The sequence below is a fragment of the Hippoglossus hippoglossus genome, chromosome 17 (assembly GCF_009819705.1).
Source record: "Hippoglossus hippoglossus isolate fHipHip1 chromosome 17, fHipHip1.pri, whole genome shotgun sequence".
Taxonomy (NCBI): domain Eukaryota; kingdom Metazoa; phylum Chordata; class Actinopteri; order Pleuronectiformes; family Pleuronectidae; genus Hippoglossus; species Hippoglossus hippoglossus.
In genome coordinates, this window is record NC_047167.1 from 21,688,029 (window position 1) to 21,700,146 (window position 12,118).

Genomic DNA, 12,118 nt, shown 5'->3' on the forward strand with positions numbered 1-12,118 from the left:
CATTTCCAGTTGTAATGAGCTTCAGCTGATGCAGACAAACGGGGACGAGACTCTGGGAGGAAGTCGGCCTCGTGTTGACCGGTGATTTGTGTGGAAAAACCTACAGTTGACGATGAGGCCACTGACGCTTTAATGCATCAACATTGTCCTTCCAGAACATCTCTCCCACAACAGCTCATTAAAATGTTTAAATTCATATAGACTTGGTTTTGCTGCAGTAATAATTGCTACTGTTAGAGGAGCCTCTCCATTTATAACTGAGCTGCTGCCGGGGAACCGCATATTCCCATTTCCTGGCCAGTTAGTTTCTCTATTTAAAAGACAATCAAAATAATGATAATTATCCTCAAACCATTAAATAATCCTTATTTCCTGTGGATTGACTCACAGTCGGTAGTTTTGATTAAAAAGAGCCAGTTTGTATTTGACAGGTATTTTCACAGCTCAGAGACAATAAACATAAAGTAACAATGAAATTATGAAATGTGCTTCAAAAATGTATTATCGATCAATCAATCAATCAATCAATCAATCAATCAATCAAACTTTATTTGTATAGCAGATTTCATAAAGAAAACACTGATATGTTGAAATTTATAAATCAAATAAATAAATGTTGTTGCATTTCAACACAGGACATTATAACTAATATTACTATTGATAATAAATGAGTGTCACCAGGTATTCAAACAAACTGCTGTTCCCCGTGGTGACCTGTAGAGGGAGCGAGGCTTTCCACCACCGGAAACAGGGGAGCAGTCATGTGACATTTAACCGGAAGTAAACAGAATTCCCGCGCAGTGAAACCGGTGCAGGGAACACTTTTCCCAGTCAGCGGTGGAAAGATGGACGAGCTGTATTTAGACAATATCGACGAATACGTCAACGACCACAACAAGATCGTAAGTGAATTCTTCTTCTTCCGTCGTGCGGACGCGGGCCGAGCAGGAGCCGACGTGACCTGACGTCCCCCGGCATGTGGGCTGCTGTGGATTTCCGTTCACTAAACTCCCGGTTTAACGTTTGCGTGTCTTTTTAGGCCAATTTATGTATTAGCACGGTTTAAAATCAAACTTTATACCATTCGTACGTGTGTTTTGAACAATTCGGCTCTAGAATCATCTCGATAAATGTGTTCAACATGTCAGATCGGTTGGTTCAGGACAAACTGTACAGCACAGGTTATTGTGATAAATCCTAAGTTTATTGTCCACTTGTATTTTGAACATTATTTGACCACTAATGTGAAATCCTTCACCACGAAGAGGTTGGTTTCAGGTTCGACACTCGGCTCACATCGTCCCTGTTTGACCAGGAGAAAAACGGCTCTGTCACATATTCAACCCTAAAGTTCCCCTCACCTCTTTGTGTGTCCTCTGCTGTCCCTAATAATGTGCTCAACAGAGTTGTTCTGTGTTCCCCAGGTGACCTATAAGTGGCTCAGTCTGACACTTGGAGTTCACGTCAACACAGCAAAACAGTGAGTGTCCCTCCTCCTCCTCTGATATGCAACTAAATATGATGATTAGGATTTATATGTATTTTTATTATATCAGTTTGTGTTTTTGCTTTTAATCTGTAAAACTGAGTAACTGTCTCAGTATCCCTTCATCTTATACTGGTACTATGATGTATTTATGTTTGTTCCGTATTGAAAATAACCTGCCAAACTTTGCAGTGTTTGAGATTTTCCTAACTTGTAGTAGTTGAAGTAATTATTGTGTAATATCAGCAACACTAAGAACACAAGAAGAAGAAGACGTTCGTCACGGGACCTCGAGTCATTCCGAACGTGACGAGTGATACAAATGAGTCCAACTTGTGCTTTGTCTTCAGAATGCTCTTCCACTACCTGGACCACAAGAGGAAGGAGAGTTCAGCTCAGCTCCACGCCACGTATCTTGTGTCGGGGAAGTTCGTGGACAACGGACAAGCAGTGAGTCGCGTTGTTTTCATCTTTACGGGAAATGAGAAACCTGTGCTGATCGATTTCTATTGATGCTGTGTTTGTTTTTTCAGAGCCACAAGGTGTCCGTTGTCAGAGAGGACAAACTGGAAGGTGTGTAGAGATTGTTTCCTGCAGCGGTGTTTAGTAGTTACTCTCGTTACTCTTCTGCTTTTAGTCCTGATGCGGGAAAAGTAGAATGAGACTATTTCCAGCAAACGTATGATGAGTAACTATGATTTAACACCGTGCTCTTGTGCACTTAGACCATGAGAGCATGAGTCAGGATATCTGTTTCCATTATGGTTATTCAGGGGTTGGTAAGTGTCTAACTTGTTGTTGTTGTTGTTTCTACAGACGTTAAAGCCAAGATGAGCCTGATCGTCAGTGTCCATGTCTACAGTGTCCAGAAAGCTCTACTGAAGGACAGCGGCCCCCTGTACAGTGTGGACTACGATGCTGTGAAGGACAACTTCGAGAACTGCAGCAAGTACGTTCATCACATTGTTTCCATGGGGATAGACTTGGTTTTTAAAACATTTACCTTGCAATTCACCAGGCACAAGTGGCACAAGTGGCCCAGCTCATTTAGGATTGGTGCAGATATGTAGTTGACTCTTTCCTCTCTCTTGATTTGCAGATACAGTGCGATCCACTGCAGCAGTGCAGGGCCCACGTCTTCTGTGGAGCAGACCAGAGAAATACAACGCGCTCCCTCGCCAGAGCCGGTGGCAAAAAGACCCGGCCTGAACGGAGAGGCTGGTCTGGCTTCAAAACCCTCCACCAAACCGCCAAAGGGCATCATGGGAATGTTTGCTAATAAAACCACGACCAAGAACCAGGACAAAGAGGTGAAGTCGGAACAGAAAGAAGAGGCTCCTGCGGTATGGCTTTGTTTCCTTCGGTGTAAATCAATTTCTCGCTCCAAAAACTAATCAACCAGAGGAGGAGAAGGATTTAAATCGAGGTTTATAATTGTGTTTTAAATTTCAGGTTGTCGCCTCTAAAAGCAAACCAGCTGCAAAAGTTAATCCAATGTCAAACTTCTTCGGGAATCAGACGGCAAGTGAGTAATATTCATAGTGATGTACACACATATAATCTCAGGGATTTTTTACTCCACATTTCATTTACTTTATTTCTAGGTCTCTGTGCAACAGAGCTGAAGTTATTCTAATAAAAAAGAAATCCCAAGTCCTAATGGAGGTTCAGGTTTCACAGGACATTAATTCAATGTCTGTTTGCTTCAGAGAAACCAGACAAAGCTGTGAAGGAGGAAGAAGCAGCAGCTCCGTCGACCTGCGGAGCCGAGCTGCGACATCAGAGTTCACCACCTGAAGAAAAACCAAAAGCTGCTGCACCGTCGCCGCCGAAAGACGTGAAGAACGACGTAAAGAAAGACGTAAAGAAAGACACGAAGAAAGACTCCAGGAGGTTTGTGTTTGTTTTTATTTTCATGAGGTAAATCTGTGGAAATATGAATAGAAATTATCAAGAAGAAACGTTAAGCGACGTCTTTCATGTAGAAATGTAGAGATGTGCAAAGTATTTGTTCTTCATGGTCAAAAATGGCTTTTAATTTATTTTAAAGCAAAACCAAGCGAATGGAGGATTCTGACAGCGAGGAGGAAAAAATGGAGAAGAAAAAGAGGCGAAGGATTAAAAAACCTGAACCAGACAGCAGCGATGAAGACGGTGAGATTGTTGGTGTTGGACTTTATTTTTCCATAATGTCAGTGACAGTTCGGGAAGATAAAGTTTAGTTTATTCATATTGTAAAGCCAGATTATTCAAGATCTTGAAAAAGAGAGAAATATGAAATGAAATACAATCTTTTCAAGTTTAATTTTTAGAAAACTAATCTGTTATTGTCGTGTCCAGTCATTCCAGATTCTCCACAGCCGATGGAAACCAAAGAACCGTCACCACGTCCTAAACAGGAGGTCGAGGCTGTTTCACATTCACGTGTAAGAGTTTAAGACGGTTTATCAAGTCCATGTTTTCCACTAATAGTCTTTTCTCTGTGTATTTATCACTGGATGGTTAATGTTCATGTTTTCATGTTTATTCTAAAGCCGAGTCTCCCTGGAATGAAAATAAGGAAGAGGAGACGAGTCCTGAAATCTCAAACCTTCCTAGACGATGAAGGATGCATGGGTACGACACCAATCCATTCATGTGTTTAAGATACTGTTTATTCTAAGAAAGTCACAGTGAAATTAAGTTTATGACTATTATTTATTATTTATAAACTTCTTAATGTCTTAAAATTTGATTAAATTTGTTGAAGAACAAGCAAAACATTTAAAGAATTTTATATTTGTCTTTACAACGTTATTATCTTATAACTATGGGTTTTAGTAAACACAGTTCAGAAAGATCATCTCAGTGAGGTGATTAATCAATTTTCAGATTACTGTTATAGATTCTTCAAATGAAACAAATATTCAAATTAAGGAAAATAGATGATTAATTAAACAATTACTTTATTAACAAAATAGTCCATTAATTGTAATTTAATAATGTAAGTATGTTTTTCAACTTTAATTCATTTGACACCTGGTGTATTTAGTTGCTTTTAAAAGGCACATTATGCATAAATAAGTGTATGAGTTGGATTCAACAAAATACAGCAAACACCTTTTTAATATAAAGTTTAATAAAACCAATCAAGCCCAATATTACATTTGTTTTTCCTACGGTTTAACAGTCAGAACAACACATGACATAATTTACCTTTTTAAAACAAAAAAGACACAGTACCTCACTCGCCTGCACTTTTACTGTAGGTTGATTTGTCTTGTTTATTAAATCTGGTTTTGTTTTGTTTATTAAATCTGGTTTTGTTTTATTTCCTCCCCAGTGACGGAGAAAGGCTATGAGAGCGAGTCGTACTCTGAGGCCGAGGACGACTTTCAGGCCACCAAACAACCTGCGAAGAATCCCTTCCCAGCAAAGCTCCCAGCGAGCAACAGAGAGGACCAGAAGAAAAGTCAGAAGAAAACGTCCGCGAACGCAAACAAAGGATCTAAACAAGCCTCCATTATGGGATTTTTCCAAAAGAAATGAGAGGAGACGGAGTCAGAAACAAAGACACAACGAGCACAGACTCAGGATCTCAACTGAAACACATTACGTGGACGTGTCCAGTTCAGGATGACAAACGTTTAAGTTTTTTTTAAATTGTACCATGATCAGTTTAAAATGTGAATATGAGGCCGACTTAATAAATATTGACGGAAACTAAACATACGTCCTGTCTCAAAATAAACGTAACAATTTCTTAAATATAAGAAGTTTGGTTCAAGGAGAAATTTTCAAACTACGTTCTGCAGACTGTAATGTTTAGTTACATAGAGTTTAGTCGTCTGTTTGTTTAATAGCAGGATTATGTAAAAGCCATTGGGCAGATTTCCATGAGACCTGGTGGAAGGGTGTGATTATGGGTCAAGGTGCAGATCTGGATCAGCGGCGGATCCAGGAATATTTTTTCACTTCCTCTAACGTTAGATGAGACGTGTTTCAACGTTTTCGAGAATAATTTGTGGATCTTGATGAAAGAAATCCATCTTATCTGTATCAGTTCGTAAGTGAGTTTAATTTGGTGCAGATCCAAATAAAAAAATCCAGATCTAGTGAATTTAACTGGTTTCAAATCGGGGCCTTGACAGAGGTTTGCGCTCTACTGGGTGACATTCTAATTATAGAATTTAATTTCTATAAAATAATACTTCCTCTATAAAAACAAGGAAATCTTCATAACCAGTCCTCAGAGCATTGCCTTTTTTTAAAAGGCAGAAAATTAAAAACAATAAAATCTTAGTGTTCCATCAGTGTTCAGCTGACACGTGCAGCTTTTATTAAGTTTTCGCAGCAGATGACCTCAGTTCAACAGTCACCTCGTCCTCACTCAGTTTTCCACCTTCAGTCTGGTGGGTTGGTTGTTCAGCCGGACGACAGAGCACCGACAAACGCTGGGAACAAAACAAAAAGGTGATGAGTTTCCAAAAGACTGTTAACCACAGAACATCTGAGAAGATCTGAGCGTGTGCATGGACCCAAGTCGCCTCTGACACCTGCTTCACTTTTTGGCGACCCAAGTAATTTTAAATCAACAAGTCGTAGCATAATTAGATTTATGGATGAGTTTGGTGAAGTTTCTCAGTCACTGTCCACAACTTTCAGCCCTTCGTTGAGGTTTCTAGATAATTGTCGGTTAGTTCTTCTTTCCTTCGGCTCTGGCGTCTAGTTTTCTCCTGTGATATAGGAACCAAAGCTCCCCTGTGACTCGCACCTGTGTGAAGCTTCCAGGTGTGACACACATCAGTCCAGCTGCCCACAGAGGCACCATGACAACAGAGGACAGGGTCATGGCCCATCCCAGGGAGTACGCCCAGTCAGGGTAGGTGTAGCTGTCGTTAACCTTCAGTTGTTTGTAATCGACCATGTACAGGATGAAGGAAATCTGTGAAGAACAGGGACGTGCTGTACATGAAACAATAATAACAGAGCTGAATACATGTATTGTGATTAAACTGAAATGTACAAATATAAAATTTGCATGCAAATCAAGCAGATTAAGCTTTTCTGCAGAGATACTGGAAGACAAATTCTAATTCTCTGAGCAAAGTGAAACTGCTGAAGAAATCCCCAGCAGCCAGCGAGGAGAGACTTCATTTCTGACTCACCAGTGACAGCAGAGGAACGATGTATTTCCAGCACAGCTTGAAGAAGATGAACGGCCTCTGTCCCGTCATGTCCTTGATGGCGTCATTGAAGCGGTCAGCACCTGAGGGAAGTTCACATCGTTCATTTAGGTCATTTTCACACACACACTAAATATTTGATTAAATCAAGATCATCAGTAGTTTATTCGTAATCCTGCTGACGAACAAACAAACAAGGGTAAAAACACATGACCTCCTCGGTGGAGGTAGAAACTCATAATTAAGTTAATTTATAAGTGTCTTTTCTCACCAAATATCCAGGCAATAGCCAGGCACTCGGCTACAGCCATGAAGTCCTGACAGGCTCTGGTGCAACCGTAATAATCAATCAGCTGGAATACGTAAATGCCTCCCTGTGGAACAAAGACAACTGAATAGACGTAATGTTGGAGAAGCATTTATAAAACAATACGTTTTAAAGTGAAGCCATCTTTTTACGTCAATATCTTCTTTACCTCAGTGACGAGGGTCAGATGTAGGAGGAAGAAGGACAAACAGATGACGAGGACAAAGACCTCGTGTCTCCCTCGAGCGTGAAACAGCTTCGGAAACAGGTCGCTCACCGAGGTGATGACGCTCTCCACCGTCACGAACTGTGGGGAGAGAATGAAACGAGCTCACGCTGGGATTTCTGTGTCTGACTTTCAACTAATTCATGGGGAGTGCAGCAAATCTCACGTGTGTGTCGACAGTCAACAGGATGAGCATCAGGAAGAAGCAGACAGTCCACAGCTGTGGCAAAGGCATCATAGCTGTTGCTTGTGGGTAGGCGATGAAGGCCAAACCTGGACCTGTGGTTCAGAAGGAAATGAGAGAGTCGATACTTTCTGTTTGGGTAAACGTGGACTTGTCTCAGGGCGTCATTGTGTTGTCGATACAGGGAGTAGCAGTCTTTCTGTTTCAATGGAGAAAATGAATGAATCTTTTCGTTTTGTTAATTATGTTGCCACTGAAAATCAATGGTATTACTACCGGCATCAGCACCTTCAGGCGCAGTACTAACACTAGTTCAAATGCACCACATGAACGTCCTTGTGGTTCAAACATATCGTCGGAGCTGAAGACTGCAGCTGCTTCCTCTTCTTTTTCTTCTTCTAATGTTTGATGCCGTCTCAACTTCCTGAGATTGGTCAGAAAGTCTGAACGTACTGAGACCACCTCTTAGTCGGACTGAGTTGTGGCCCGTCGGTTCCACACCAGTTATTTTGGTTTGGACTAAACTGAAAATTCCAAAAGGTCTGGACCAAACGAGGCAGTTTTGAAAGCGCTGTAAAAGCTGAGTTACCTGATTCGGCCACTTTGTCGACGCTCACGCCCTGTTTTTGAGCCATGAACCCAAGAACAGAGAAGACGACGAATCCAGAAACAAAACTGGTCACACTGTTCAGCAGACACAGCCAAAAACAATCCCTGTAGGGGTCAAACACACAAGAGGCCATGTCTGTTGTTGTTGCTCAGACAAACACGATAGAAGAATATGCACGAGGGCAAAACCTACTTGTAACCTCACTACAGGGGAAAGTGCATGTGATGTCTGACTTACTTGTAACAGTTGTTGTTGTAGTTACAGTAGCTGCCCAGGACATTGAGAGTCCCCATCGTCAGGCTGTAGGAGAAGAATATCTGAGATCCTGCCTCTAGCCACACCTGTAAAAACACACTTCTGTAACTCGACTGTTTGTACAATCACAACACACGTATGGATGAAAGAAAGTCAAAACAATTAATTTAATAAAACCCCAGTCGTTCCAAAGTTAGCATCATATCAACGTGGTCACCTCAAGGTTAGCCAGCTTCTTCACATCTGGATACAGGTAATAGTAGATCCCATCCCAAGCTCCAGGGAGAGTCAGGCCTCTGATGAGCAGTATGAAGAGCATCAAGTAGGGGAACGTAGCTGTGAAGTATGCAACCTGAACAGAGACGGACATTTTGAACATCGTCTTGAATCATTCTTTCGGTTTTAAAATATCTCAAAAATATTCCCACTGACCTTCCCGGAGGATCTGACGCCTTTCCAGATACTGAAGTAGCAGAACACCCAGCTGACGAGAAGACACAGAGCCAGCTCCCATCTGACGCTGCCCAGCTCCTCGATCCCTCCAGACATGCCCAACACCCGCCGTCTGACCAGAAGGGGAGTTGGTGAAAAATACAAAATACTAGTATCATGTAAATGTGATTGATTTGTTGACTTTTTCTAGAAAACAAAACATGAATAGAAACGTCTTTCAAAACGATTTGACACACATCCTCAGTCATTACCGCTCGTTTCAGAGCCAGTAAAGAGGACTTTTTGAAAATTCAATCAAAACAATAATATAAGTCCTCATTGGGCTCAGTCCCATCCAAGAACATGGTTCTCTCAACTGTCCAGTTACCAATGAATCCAAAAATGTCAAAGACAAAATCACCAACAGCAAGAGTACAGCCGAGAGCTTTAGCTGACGGTAACATGTAAGGCTGGGTGATAAAATAACAACAATAATTATCACTAAATCATTTTTATAATTAGCAATCCAACAAAAGTTCAGTATATGTTGGTATATTGCTGATACCTTGTGTAAGCATGGTGAGGAGGGATAACACATCATTAGTTTCAGTGTTCTACCTCAGATTTGAAAGTGTTTCTCTTTCTCTGCCCTTAAAGAGAAAAGAGTACATCTGTAAAATTGAAAGAAATAATGATTTGACATCAATCGTGATAATTATTGATCTCATATTAACGATTTTTCTCTAATATATTTACTCATATTCGCAAAACCATCTTCATTTAAACATGTTCATCTCAAACATGATTTTTATATTATACATACATACATACATACATACATACATACATACATACATACATACATACATAGGTATTTAAATGTATACGTCATTAAACAGTGATCAATTTCCAAATATTTGATTATGACCTTGGGGTAAATCAAACCGTCTAACTTTAAAATAGCAGAGAGTCATTGTCAGAGCATGAAAAGTGAAGAAGTGATTAGTGATCGATAAGAGACTCACTCCCAGAACTCAGTCGCAGAAGAGGTGGTGTTGTGCAGATTTCCCGTCACATTCGATGAATTGGAAAACTCAAGACCGACACAGTTAGCTGGGAACAAAGAAGGATTTCATCACGGTAAATGAGAGAGGAACTTCTGTCATGAAATATGTTATAACAATGATGGTCATCTCCACGGGTGAATTCAGGTAATCTGGGACAAATTACTGTGATATCTTCTAACACGTTAAATCAACATGTTAGATCTGTTTTGTTTTTTTAAAAACACACCAGAAGAAGGAATCTGTCTGGTAAAAAACCTAAATCTTAATCCTAAATCTCATATTCAAGATGTATATCACCAATTTAAAAAAAAAAAGCAAATTCTGATAAAACTAGAATGGGACTCAGCAGAGCAAATAGTCCTCGTAAATTCAATAAAGCTGCACCAAGTTGCACACACGTCCTTAATACCTTATCTTTCCCCTTTATCTGGATCCACAACAAACTTCAACGGGTTCTTCCCTGACCTCGTCCACATCAAACATCAAGTTTGGTTTTAATCGGTCCAGTGGTTTTTTTGTAATGTTGTTTACAAACCAACAAACCAACTTGTATAAAATAAAGCTCTGTATGCATTGGTGGGGGATACTGTTTGATTGACAGCTGGCAGACGTCCAGTATGCAGGTGTAGGTGTCCTCGAGCTCTCTGTTAGGCTCCACCCCCTGCTCCTACCTCTGGTTTGAAAAGACCAAGAGGCCGCTTGGCTAAAAGCTTGAATTCCAACCCACAGCTGGCATCGTAAATGTGGGTGTATCACAATACCCGATGTCCCAGATTACCCAACTTCCCTCCACATTATGTATTACACAAATGACAAAGGTTTCTGGTAAGAATGAAGTCTGGATGAACCTGTGTTCCAGTGGTTGTCACAGTTGGCCCACGGGAGCTGAGATCTGAACGAGAACACCAGGTAGAAAATAGCCCAGACTTGGACTAGAACGTAGCTGAAGTCATAAAGCTTCATCATGAAATATCCATATCCAATACCTGGAATAAAAATCAAACACGTGATGCAAATTTTGCTTTATTGACGGTTTAATGCCGTTTTTGCATTTGATGTAAACTCACCTTGGGCCAGTGGACACAGTTTCCCCCAGCAGGTGATGAATCCCTCCTGCGTGTACTGACCCATCGCAGTCTCCAGTAGAAACAGAGGTATCCCACACACCACAGCTAACAGGCAGTACGGCACCAGGAAGGCGCCTGCAGTCAAAACAGAGACATGTGGTCGTGGAACTCACTCAACTCTCATCAACGACAACAAAAATCCCGGTTGCATCGCGCAGTTATTCACCTCCACCGTTCTTGTAGCAGAGGTACGGAAATCTCCAGACGTTGCCCAAACCGACCACATTTCCAGCCACGACCAGAATATATTCAGCTTTACTGGCCCACTGTCCTCTGTCTCCATCGGCCCTCGGATTCTCTCGTTTCCTTTTTTCTCTGTTCATCTCTCAGTCGAGCAGCTCGATGCTGGCGTCAGGGACCAACTGCTGTTCTGAGTTTTTGCAAGTGTCACTTTCCCTAATTGACAGTGTGTGAACATACCAACATTCTTTTCAGGAGAACAAACCAGTGGTTCAACTCATTAAATCTAAAGATGACTCAATGCATCTCTGAGTGTAGAGACCAGCCCATCAACTCTCTGCTGGATTGAAACTGGAGATTTTTATTCCAATTCTGTTAAGGACTAAGTTCTATTTTACGTTCTACCTTTTGAGGTAAATAGACTTTGTCCATAATCAGTTTTTGGCAAATTAGGAGATTTTGGGAAACTCACCTGATCACTGATTAAAGTGACAAGTTTCTCTAGTGTTGAACTCTGCTGAGTTTCTATTGCTGGGCCATTACCACCTGGTGCCTGATTGACTCCTGAGCAGGGGGTGTGGTCAGCACAGCTGTAGCTAACCATCATCAACTCTGGTTTAAAAAGCAGGAATTGTTTGACGCGTCAGCTTCAGCGTCTGTGAAGACTCATCGTATGAAGTCTTCGGGGGAGGCTGAGTATAAAGCTGCTGTTTTTATTTGAATATGTGTATACTTTCCGTGCGCATTACTACTCGTAGATACTAGCCTTGCACTCGTTCACACCAATGCTGTAACCTTTCCTCTCTTATCTATCCCACCCGTTCCACACATACCCAACATCTTGTCACAGGGGGCCTATGGAACTGCCAGTCAGCTACCCGCAAGACAGACTTCATCTCTGGCTTTGCTACGCAGCAACCGCTTGACTTCCTTGCTCTCACTGAGACTTGGATCACACCGGACAGCACATCCACCCCAGCTGCTCTCTCCTCTGCCTTCTCTTTCACCCACACACCCAGACCCACTGGTAGGGCTGGTGGTACAGGTTTACTCATCTCCCGCAAATGGAGCTTTTCTCT

At 41.4% G+C, this 12,118-nt stretch overlaps 2 protein-coding genes across 3 annotated transcripts; one reads left to right on the plus strand and one right to left on the minus strand.

Annotated features, from left to right (window-relative positions):
* The first annotated feature begins 747 nt into the window (after positions 1 to 747).
* On the plus strand, positions 748 to 5,194 carry pold3 (polymerase (DNA-directed), delta 3, accessory subunit). Of its 2 annotated transcripts, XM_034612985.1 has the most exons (13): positions 748 to 902; positions 1,425 to 1,480; positions 1,837 to 1,936; positions 2,020 to 2,059; positions 2,303 to 2,435; positions 2,586 to 2,829; positions 2,939 to 3,011; positions 3,196 to 3,324; positions 3,361 to 3,379; positions 3,537 to 3,640; positions 3,827 to 3,912; positions 4,021 to 4,102; positions 4,809 to 5,194. In XM_034612985.1, exons 1-13 carry the CDS (start codon positions 846 to 848, stop codon positions 5,012 to 5,014), a joined length of 1,329 nt encoding a protein of 442 aa, XP_034468876.1. In that variant the 5' UTR covers positions 748 to 845; the 3' UTR covers positions 5,015 to 5,194. The 2 variants fall into 2 exon arrangements, with proteins under 2 accessions (XP_034468876.1, XP_034468875.1); XM_034612984.1 differs by having other exon boundaries at positions 3,196 to 3,379.
* A 587-nt stretch (positions 5,195 to 5,781) lies between these two features.
* Positions 5,782 to 11,206, minus strand: LOC117777892 (sodium- and chloride-dependent GABA transporter 3-like). The gene is made up of 14 exons (XM_034612981.1): positions 11,026 to 11,206; positions 10,800 to 10,934; positions 10,581 to 10,718; positions 9,691 to 9,778; positions 8,666 to 8,798; positions 8,451 to 8,585; positions 8,216 to 8,319; positions 7,958 to 8,082; positions 7,351 to 7,463; positions 7,128 to 7,265; positions 6,923 to 7,025; positions 6,634 to 6,734; positions 6,240 to 6,410; positions 5,782 to 5,919 (listed from the first exon to the last, which is right to left on the minus strand). Exons 1-14 carry the CDS (start codon positions 11,180 to 11,182, stop codon positions 5,806 to 5,808), a joined length of 1,755 nt encoding a protein of 584 aa, XP_034468872.1. The 5' UTR covers positions 11,183 to 11,206; the 3' UTR covers positions 5,782 to 5,805.
* Between the last annotated feature and the right edge of the window lie 912 nt (positions 11,207 to 12,118).

Coding starts and splice junctions, on each gene's coding strand:
- pold3 (XM_034612984.1), top strand. CDS start 846: ATGGACGAGCTGTATTTAGACAATATCGACGAATACGTCAACGACCAC. Junction 903..1,424: donor TCAACGACCACAACAAGATC/GTAAGTGAATTC, acceptor TGTGTTCCCCAG/GTGACCTATAAGTGGCTCAG. Junction 4,103..4,808: donor AGACGATGAAGGATGCATGG/GTACGACACCAA, acceptor TTTCCTCCCCAG/TGACGGAGAAAGGCTATGAG.
- LOC117777892 (XM_034612981.1), bottom strand. CDS start 11,182: ATGAACAGAGAAAAAAGGAAACGAGAGAATCCGAGGGCCGATGGAGAC. Junction 8,799..9,690: donor TCTGCGACTGAGTTCTGGGA/GTGAGTCTCTTA, acceptor CCTTCTGGTCAG/ACGGCGGGTGTTGGGCATGT. Junction 7,464..7,957: donor CGACAAAGTGGCCGAATCAG/GTAACTCAGCTT, acceptor TCTGAACCACAG/GTCCAGGTTTGGCCTTCATC.